The 8,923-nt window shown below is 38.6% G+C and overlaps 3 protein-coding genes across 3 annotated transcripts in view; 2 read left to right on the forward strand and 1 right to left on the reverse strand.

The window, feature by feature from the left end:
• The window catches only part of LOC104827009 (probable mediator of RNA polymerase II transcription subunit 37e), a 3,331-nt gene extending 2,236 nt beyond the window's left edge, over positions 1-1,095 (forward strand). The window contains exon 3 of the mRNA XM_010560015.1: positions 7-1,095. Within this exon, the coding sequence (XP_010558317.1) occupies positions 7-912 (906 nt within the window). The 3' untranslated portion in view covers positions 913-1,095. The remainder of the gene's footprint in view (positions 1-6) is intronic.
• Positions 1,096-1,253: 158 nt separating this feature from the next.
• Positions 1,254-3,688, reverse strand: LOC104827010. The gene has a single exon (XM_010560016.2). The coding sequence runs from the start codon at positions 2,986-2,988 to the stop codon at positions 1,462-1,464; it is 1,527 nt and encodes a 508-aa protein (XP_010558318.1). The 5' UTR covers positions 2,989-3,688; the 3' UTR covers positions 1,254-1,461.
• Positions 3,689-7,491: 3,803 nt separating this feature from the next.
• LOC104827011 (dof zinc finger protein DOF5.1-like) overlaps positions 7,492-8,923 on the forward strand; it is a 2,216-nt gene continuing 784 nt past the window's right edge. The window contains exons 1-2 of the mRNA XM_010560017.1: positions 7,492-7,712; positions 7,975-8,913. Coding sequence (XP_010558319.1) covers positions 7,659-7,712; positions 7,975-8,913 — 993 coding nt within the window. The 5' untranslated portion in view covers positions 7,492-7,658. The remainder of the gene's footprint in view (positions 7,713-7,974; positions 8,914-8,923) is intronic.

Below are 8,923 nucleotides of genomic sequence, written 5' to 3' on the forward strand. Positions count from 1 at the left end.
TTTCAGCAGCTCCTCCAAGATTTCTTCAACGGAAAGGAACTCTGCAAATCCATCAACCCAGACGAGGCCGTAGCGTATGGTGCAGCTGTCCAAGCTGCCATTCTCAGTGGTGAAGGCAACGAGAAGGTTCAGGACCTACTCTTGTTGGACGTGACCCCTCTCTCCCTCGGTCTGGAAACCGCCGGTGGTGTCATGACCGTACTGATCCCGAGGAATACAACCATCCCGACAAAGAAGGAACAGGTCTTCTCTACCTATTCTGACAACCAGCCTGGGGTGTTGATCCAAGTGTACGAGGGTGAGAGAGCCAGGACCAAAGACAACAACCTCCTTGGAAAATTTGAACTCTCCGGAATCCCACCTGCCCCGAGAGGTGTTCCCCAGATCACGGTCTGCTTTGACATCGACGCTAATGGCATCCTCAACGTCTCGGCAGAGGACAAGACCACTGGACAGAAGAACAAGATCACGATCACCAACGATAAGGGCCGTCTCTCCAAGGATGAGATCGAGAGAATGGTGCAAGAGGCGGAAAAGTATAAGTCGGAGGATGAGGAGCACAAGAAGAAGGTGGAATCCAAGAATGCACTTGAGAACTACGCATACAACATGAGGAATACCATCAGAGACGAGAAGATTGGGGAGAAGCTTCAGGCTGCGGACAAGAAGAAGATAGAAGATGCGATTGAAGAGGCGATTCAATGGCTGGAGGGGAACCAGTTGGCGGAGGCGGACGAGTTCGAGGACAAGATGAAGGAGCTGGAGAGTATTTGCAACCCAATCATTGCCAAGATGTACCAAGGAGGAGCCGGTGGTGATATGGGCGGAGCGGCCGCTGGCGCCGGAATGGACGACGATGTTCCTCCCTCCGGCGGAAGCGGTGCTGGTCCCAAGATTGAGGAAGTCGACTAAAGAATCTCTTTAATCCAGATGTTCAGTTTTTATCATCTCCATCGCTGTTCTGTCGGATTTTCGTGAAATTTTCATGTTTTGTTCGGAAAACCCACCATTGTTATGGTTTTCATTTTGCATTTTTTGAACCCATCGTTATCTTAATTTTGTCGGAAATTTTATCGAGTTCGGCTCATTCTTCAATTTTCGCTCATCTTTAGATGGAATTCAACTAATCTTTTTGTATTTGTGAAAATTCTAGTATATTGTGTGCGAAAAATTCAGTAATATCCAGGGAGATATATGTATAAAATAATTAACTTGTTAATCATATAATCTCGCCAGTTATTTGTAATTATAAGTAGCAGTAGCACCATTATTTATTGACTTGAAGAAAAATATTCCATTTTTTTTTCAACAACAAGAGCTGAAAAGAAATAGAGAAAGCCATTGCAAAGAAAGCGAACACAGTTTAAGCATTTGATTTGGCATTTGCACCAATCCTCTGTTACTGCCTGGTTTATTTCCCATTACAAACAAAAAGCAAAACACTGGTAAATACTTCTGTCATTAGTTCAACATGAGCTCATTGGTTCCAAGGTGGTGTGGACGCATACAAACCCTAACCTCATGCTCTTCCTCCTCTCCCCCTTTCAACTTCGGCACCCTAATCTCCAGAACTGGTCCCATCCCATCGAAATACGCTTCTATATTCGCATCTTCCGGTATCCGACTTGGCAACCGCACTTCCCTCATGAACTCTCCGGGCAGGCAGTGCTCTGCCGTCTGATCCACCAGCTTGAACGTCCGATCTCGTCTTCTGACCGATGGTGCACATGATGTGCTCAAAGCCATGACCTTTATGATCCCACGCTCCACGTTGTTCCTCCACGACACCTTCACGCTGTTCAGATCCACAAAGGGTAGAGTTATGATTATCAGATACGCTTCTTCATCTTCGTAGATTGTCTTTGCAGCTGTTACAGGTCCATTCACGGTGTTCTTCATCACGCCCGCGAATTCGTTCTGCCAGCTTGGATGGTGAGGAGTCGTGTTTACAGTCAAGCAACACTCTTCTTCGCTGCTTCCTGGCGACAAGAACTCTTTCCTCTTCTTATTGGCTCCCATTGATTGATCTGATGAGTCACCGTTGCTGTGATGAGATGGGTGACTTGTCAAATGTAGGCCCGAGCCATTCAGCAGCTTTTTCGCATTGGGATTAGATGCTGCAGCTTTTGCGGCATGAGATGATGATGATGGCCTCTCGAGCTCGAATTCAGTGTTGGGCAGATTTCTCCATGAACTGAAATCACCGGCTTCAGGTGGGATCGTGAAACTCAAGTCACGGCCCGTAAGCTCCATCCATCGTTTCTTATCTTCATCGCTGAGACATAGCAGATTAGGCGAGGGGACAAACTCAATTCCATGAACACATTGAGGATTTGAGAGCCCTCGGTAATGCTTCCTCTGCATTCGATGAGAGCGAACAAACCCTTTCTCTGCACTAAACGGAAACGGACGCTCACCTTGCCGAGAATGCCCGTTCATGTAGCTTCTCAACTGCATTTTCCCGAGAGCATTCTCGGGCCTATCCTTAAAAACCCACATGTAAATATTCTCCATATCATGCTGTACAAGAAAAACATCAAGCTTGAGGTCAGATTTATCAAACCCTGTGAAGGAACCTCCATTATCGTCACGCATGATCTTGCACTTTGATTTGTCGTTCAAGGCAGGCCTGAAGTAGAAGCTGAAGAAAAACCAAGCACCCCAAATACTATCGCCTCGCTTGGAACATTTCTTTGTGACCTTATTAGGAACCACGCTAAGGAACGTCTCAGTCTCGTAAGCTTGCGAGCCAAGCCCGACATCCAAAATGTTATCACAAGAATCCAAGTTCCATGCTTGCAACGGGGAGCTGCATCCTACTGACAATGGCAGATTGATATCAGGTGGGTGGTAAAGGGCGATTTGCCGGTTGCCATTGTTCATCTCCAGATCAAGTTCCTCGTGAGACGAGGCACTAGAATCCATTGATAAGAATGTAGAAGGGTGATGACTCTGCTCTGATAAAACGGTAAAAATCGAGCCTTTCATTTCCCAATTCACCTTCCCTTCTCCATCTTGCTTCTTTGGGGTCAATAGGATTGGAAATCGGTTTCCTCAAAATCTCCACAAGATCTCTCCCTTCCAGGAAAACCCCCAGATTCCACAATCAGAAACCGAAATCCACGATGTCCCGATGAACCCGCATCGACAAAAGCCAAACGATCGAAGAAACCCTAATCGCTAAGTCAAAAATCTCTTCAATCTCTACCAGAGGGAGAGAGAGAAAGAGATTTGAATGAAGACGCTAGAGAAACACAATATCTAACCCTAACCCTAGAATCTCCCGAAACCCCCCAAAAACCGGTGGAAAACACCGTCCCAAACACTTCAACCCCATCCAGGAGAATATCAAGGACAACCCAAACAAAGGAAAATAAAACAACCCACGAGAAAAAAAAAAATTCCCCTCTTTCGGAAAATCCACAAATCCAAAGACGATAATTTACATCAAAGTTTCATGAATCAGAAGCCCAGAAGAAAGTACCTTTGGGGATAAGCAATGAAAAATGGAGACGAAGAGACAGACCGATTGCATACACAGACCATTTCCACGATATCAATCTGCAGCTTCTTCTCCCGAAAATCAAAAGTAATGAGAAAGCAATCTCTTCCCCGGGACCGAGTGAAGGCGAAGCGTTGTGGAGCTTTGAGGGTTAGCGAGGGAAGGGAACAGCCTGAACTAGATACCACCTGACCGTCCACTCCGTTAGTTCACGGTGACGGCTCCATGTCTTTTTTCTATTTTCTTCTCCTTTTTTTCCTTTTTTTTTCTATACCAGAAATTTAAAAAAAAACGACCATATAATATCGATGCGACTTGAAAATAATTGAAGCTTTCATTTGTGACATACACGAATAGAATTTTATATCGATACATTAACAACTAAAATTTCTGTATAAAAACATATATTTCAAATATATATATATATATATATATATATATATATATATTAACGTCTTATTTCGAAAACTGTGATAATATTTTAAACATTTATATACTTGTACTATTATTTTAAATAATAATAATATTTTTACATGAAAAAATTAGATATTTTAATATTTAGTCCTATATTTTTATGAGATTGATTTAGAAAGTAATTTTATTAGAGAAAATGAAATAAATATTATTATTAATAATAAAAAGACATATGACCTCGTCTCAATGTGCGAATGCGAGGCGTACTTATCGTGGTGGTGCATGTGCTTATCACATTCCATCGACTGATAAATAATTCAGTCTCATTATTAATGTGTATGCGCAAACTGTAGGTCGGTCCAATCCCAAGTTACTACACATTCTATATTATTATTATTATTAAATTTATTTTCAGCAATTATACGAAAGTGTCCTACCAACATTACTTTGTTGAGTTTAGATTGTGATTATGGGTCAAGGCGTGGAAAACTATATTTTTTTTTTCATGCATGAAGCTTTTTATAAATTGTACTAACATAAATAAAAAAACAATTTCCATTTTATACCAAAAAAAAAATAACTCAAATTATCTTAAGTTTTTCTTTAATACAACAATACAGTTTATGGGGAAATGGAAACTTCTATTTGAGAAAAGGACGAAATTTGAAATCATATTAACGAAGGAAATGAATGAATTTTGAAATTTATAAATAGGACATAATATATATATTTTTTTAATATTTCAGCAGAATTTCTCAATATGTAACACTATAAACCCGTATTGCAATTATTCAATGAGATATTATACGTAAAAACTTTGTCAACATTATATTTATCATAAACGGCCTGCCTCGGTTAAGTTCGGATCAGAAGTAGACTTTCATTATCTATTGTTAGTAAATACTCGTTCCCCCAATGTTCCACCAATGATTATTATATGGCGATTTCCCATAAATTAAAAAAAAAGGATTTAGTGTCACTTGTCGTGTCTACGCAGCTGCCACTGCATTTTAAAATCAACTTAATTTGACAAGTTATGGACGAAAATTGAATTATTTTCACAAGTACATGCCCATAAGATAAAATTAAACAATAAAACTTGGGTTTAAGTTGTTGATCTAATAATAGTCTAATTAGAATATGTTCACACTAATTACTGATAAATATTTTATAAATGATCGCAATTTATCGATTTTAGTGTGTAAGTAGGTCAAATATTTCTAATTTCAAAATATTAAATTCTAAATAAACTAATTTCAATAGATGGATAGCAATATTTCTTTATTAATTTTTTTTTTCTCATGTTAAGTTTCTTTAGTAGATTGTTGTTTAACATCAAAATGTATGTGTTAAATCTTCATGAGTTTTTACAATTATGCTCATACATGTTCATGGACTATTTTTGTGAACATTTTGTTAGTTGGAGTATTTGCGGGCGTATATTCAGACAGGAATATATATATATATATATACATACATATATTTATATATATATATATATATATATATATATATTATAAAAAGCTGGAATGACACAAGGGAGGAAACGATGGGATTGAACACAAGATGGAGGGAGAAGGAATCAAAAGACTTATAAAAACATCAATAATTGAGAATCGAGTGTCCATTTGAAGTTATCCCGAAAATATATTTGGATGGAATTTTGCAAATTCCCACAATCATACTATATCTCATCTCCTAGATGGAAAAAAAAAAGAATTTGTAAATTTACCTTAATACCATTATAATATATATATATATATAGTAATAGATTTAGAAAACTTTCTTATCAAAATATTATTAACATGATAAAATATAGATTATTAATTAAATTTATAAAAATCATACATATAATGAATCACCATCATTGTATAATGGGAAATACATATAATAAATCACAGTTTTTTGGTGTATCGTAATTTTTATGCGTATATATAAAATGATATAAAATCAATATTAAACAATTTGGCATTGTATTTTAGAAACAAGTAAAATTTATTAAAATTAGAATTGTTCGTGTACGAGATATATATTTTTAATATTCTATGTGGGACCGAGATAAAGTAAATTTGGGCCGTATGAGATCCTAATAAGACCAATGGGCCCAATCTTAAGCCCATTAGTATTGTTTAAATAACCCATATATAAACGGAGATCTGATAAGTCATTTGGGCTTTATTTTGAATATCAATTTGGAATTTTGCCACAATGCTCAACGGACTCCTTTTCATCTGACAACACAAGATTAAACCGAACCAGAACCAAACCGGTGATTTCGGTTTGATTCAGCATCAGTCAAAGTCAAAGTTATTTTGGGCTGTGGAGGCTCGAAATTGCGACCTCTGCACTCGCCTATGGGGCGCGTGGTATTGACATGGATAATTTTTTTTTGATGAATATAGAAATATTCTCATGCATATATATATATATATATGAAAGATAAAGGAAAACATCACGGCGGTCCGAAGGGTAAGAAAAGCAACAACAGAAAAAAAAAAGACGGGGGACACTTGGGGAATGTTGGGATGTTTTAATTAATATACTTTATGTTACTTTTAATTATTATTTCGTTGCCTTAATTCACTCATTCTTAAATTTTATAATTTACATTGTATCTAATAAATGCCCCATTTGGACCAACTTCCTCTCCCTTTAAGAAAAAAAATGTTTACTTAAGAGCAGGATACAAAGTTCCTATTCTTTTCATTACACATGCATATGTATATGCATACATACACTCAAGAGATACTGTATATATTTTGTATTGCTCTAATCAACTAAAAGTTTACATGTATAATATGAGCCTTGTTGACAATAACCAATAACTGTAATTGATATATATGACCTATCTAGTTAACCTTGTAAATATATCAGATATTGGAGTCTTTGGTAAATTTGTTTATAATAACACACACACACACACATATATATATATATATATTCATTATGTATATTATTTTTAGCACCTTGTCTTTAATTGAAACTATATTAAACATTTTTCCTTTTTTGGATCAGTATCATTTTTATCATATTCAAACTCCATAAATATATTAATATCATTTAATCATATTGGTAATTTCTCATTCTCATCACATGAATAACATACTTTTAATTCAACATTGTAAAATTCAATGAAAAACTTGAATATTTTGAAGGACATACATATATATATATAGAGATAGAGATAGAGAGAGAGAGAGAGAGAGAGAGAGAGAGAGAGAGAGAGAGCTTTTGCATACAGTGCAGAAGCAATAGTACGTATGGCAGTAAGCGAATCTAAAAGAAGCTTACGGGTTAAGCAATGTGACACACTCCCTCCTCCACCTTCTCCAAACGCTAAAATAAATATTATATATATATATATATATATGTGTGTGTGTGTGTGTAAAAGCATTAATAAAACAAAAAGAGCCCAACACCAATGACACCCTATTTTTCATTTTATTTTAGTAAACACATAATGCCGATATATTCCCTCACACCTATACAGAACACAACCACACGTATATGTATATATATATATATATATATATATATATATGAATAAAGGTCATTCCTTTACCATTGCCCTATCTCTCTCTCTCTCTCATCTCCACATCCTCCTCTTCTTTTTTTCTCTCTCTAAAGTTCTTCCATTTGATGTAATTCTCCACTTCATAAGCCCCCATAAAAATTCCAACTTTAGCTCCTTTATTGCTCAAACAAAGAAAAGAAAGGAGAGATCATCAAGAAGAAGGAAGCCATGGTTTTTTCTTCCTTCCCAAACTATCCTGATCCCTCCAACTGGCAACAACAAGTAAGTATTCCCTTCTCTCTCTTCATCCAATGTTTTGTTCTTCCTTTTTTTCATCTGTTTTGGTCTCTTGGGTTTAAATTATGTATATTCCTCTTTTAATTCTCACTTTTGATGATATTCCTCTTTGGTGTTTTTTTTTTCACTTTTTGATGATTTCCTGCATATCTATGGTTGAATTTTGAATATACCCTTGTAATCTTTTCAAGCTTAAAAACTTGTCCCTTCTTTTTCTGAATCATTTTCCAATAATTTTATATACCAGCAACCAATCACAACCACCGTTGGCATCACCGGAAACGACAACCAGCAATTTATTCCTCATCAGCCTCTTCAACCGCAGCAGCAACCTCAGCATCTTCCGCCGCTTCCCCATGGCGGCGGAGGCTCGAGCTCCTCGGTCCGGCCTGGTTCCATGGCGGAAAGGGCCAGACTGGCTAACGTCCCCATGCCTGAAGCAGCCTTGAAATGCCCACGATGCGAATCCACCAATACAAAGTTTTGCTACTTCAACAACTACAGCCTCTCTCAGCCCCGCCACTTCTGCAAGACCTGCCGCCGTTACTGGACACGTGGCGGCGCCCTGAGGAACGTTCCCGTTGGCGGAGGCTGCCGGAGAAACAAGCGTTCCAAAAGCGGCGGCGGAGGAAGCAGCAGCAGCAGCAACACGACAAGTTCAAAGTCCCACGACGGCAACACGAGCAATACAGCCACAGCAGTAAATCCCATGGGACAAACTTCGACCCTTTCTTCGATACTCTCTTCCTACAACACGGGATTAATCACTGGGAATGATCACGTTCTAGGGCTTGGATCTTCTCTACCACCTCTCAAACTCATGGCTCCATTGGATCCACACCATGACTTCACCAACACCGACAACCTCACCTTTCAATACGGCGCCGTTTCAGGTTCTTCCGCTCATCATCATCACCACCACCCCGACTTCACCGCTTTTCAGATAGGAAGCGGAAGCGGCGGCGGCGGAGCTTCTGGGATTTTTTCGGGACTCGAACAGTGGCGGTTTCCGGCGACGCAGCTTCCGTTGCTCGGCGGGCTAGACATTTCTTCGCCGCCTGTGTCTTCCGGGTTGTACCCGTTTGATCACCAGACGGGTATGGATCCGGGTTATGGAGTAACCGGGTCGGGTCAGTTTCGTCCCAAGAACATGTTCCACAACATCTCATTATCTTCCGCTGCGGCTAACCCCCCCC

Source organism: Tarenaya hassleriana, unplaced genomic scaffold (assembly GCF_000463585.1).
Source record: "Tarenaya hassleriana unplaced genomic scaffold, ASM46358v1 Cleome5, whole genome shotgun sequence".
Lineage (NCBI taxonomy): Eukaryota > Viridiplantae > Streptophyta > Magnoliopsida > Brassicales > Cleomaceae > Tarenaya > Tarenaya hassleriana.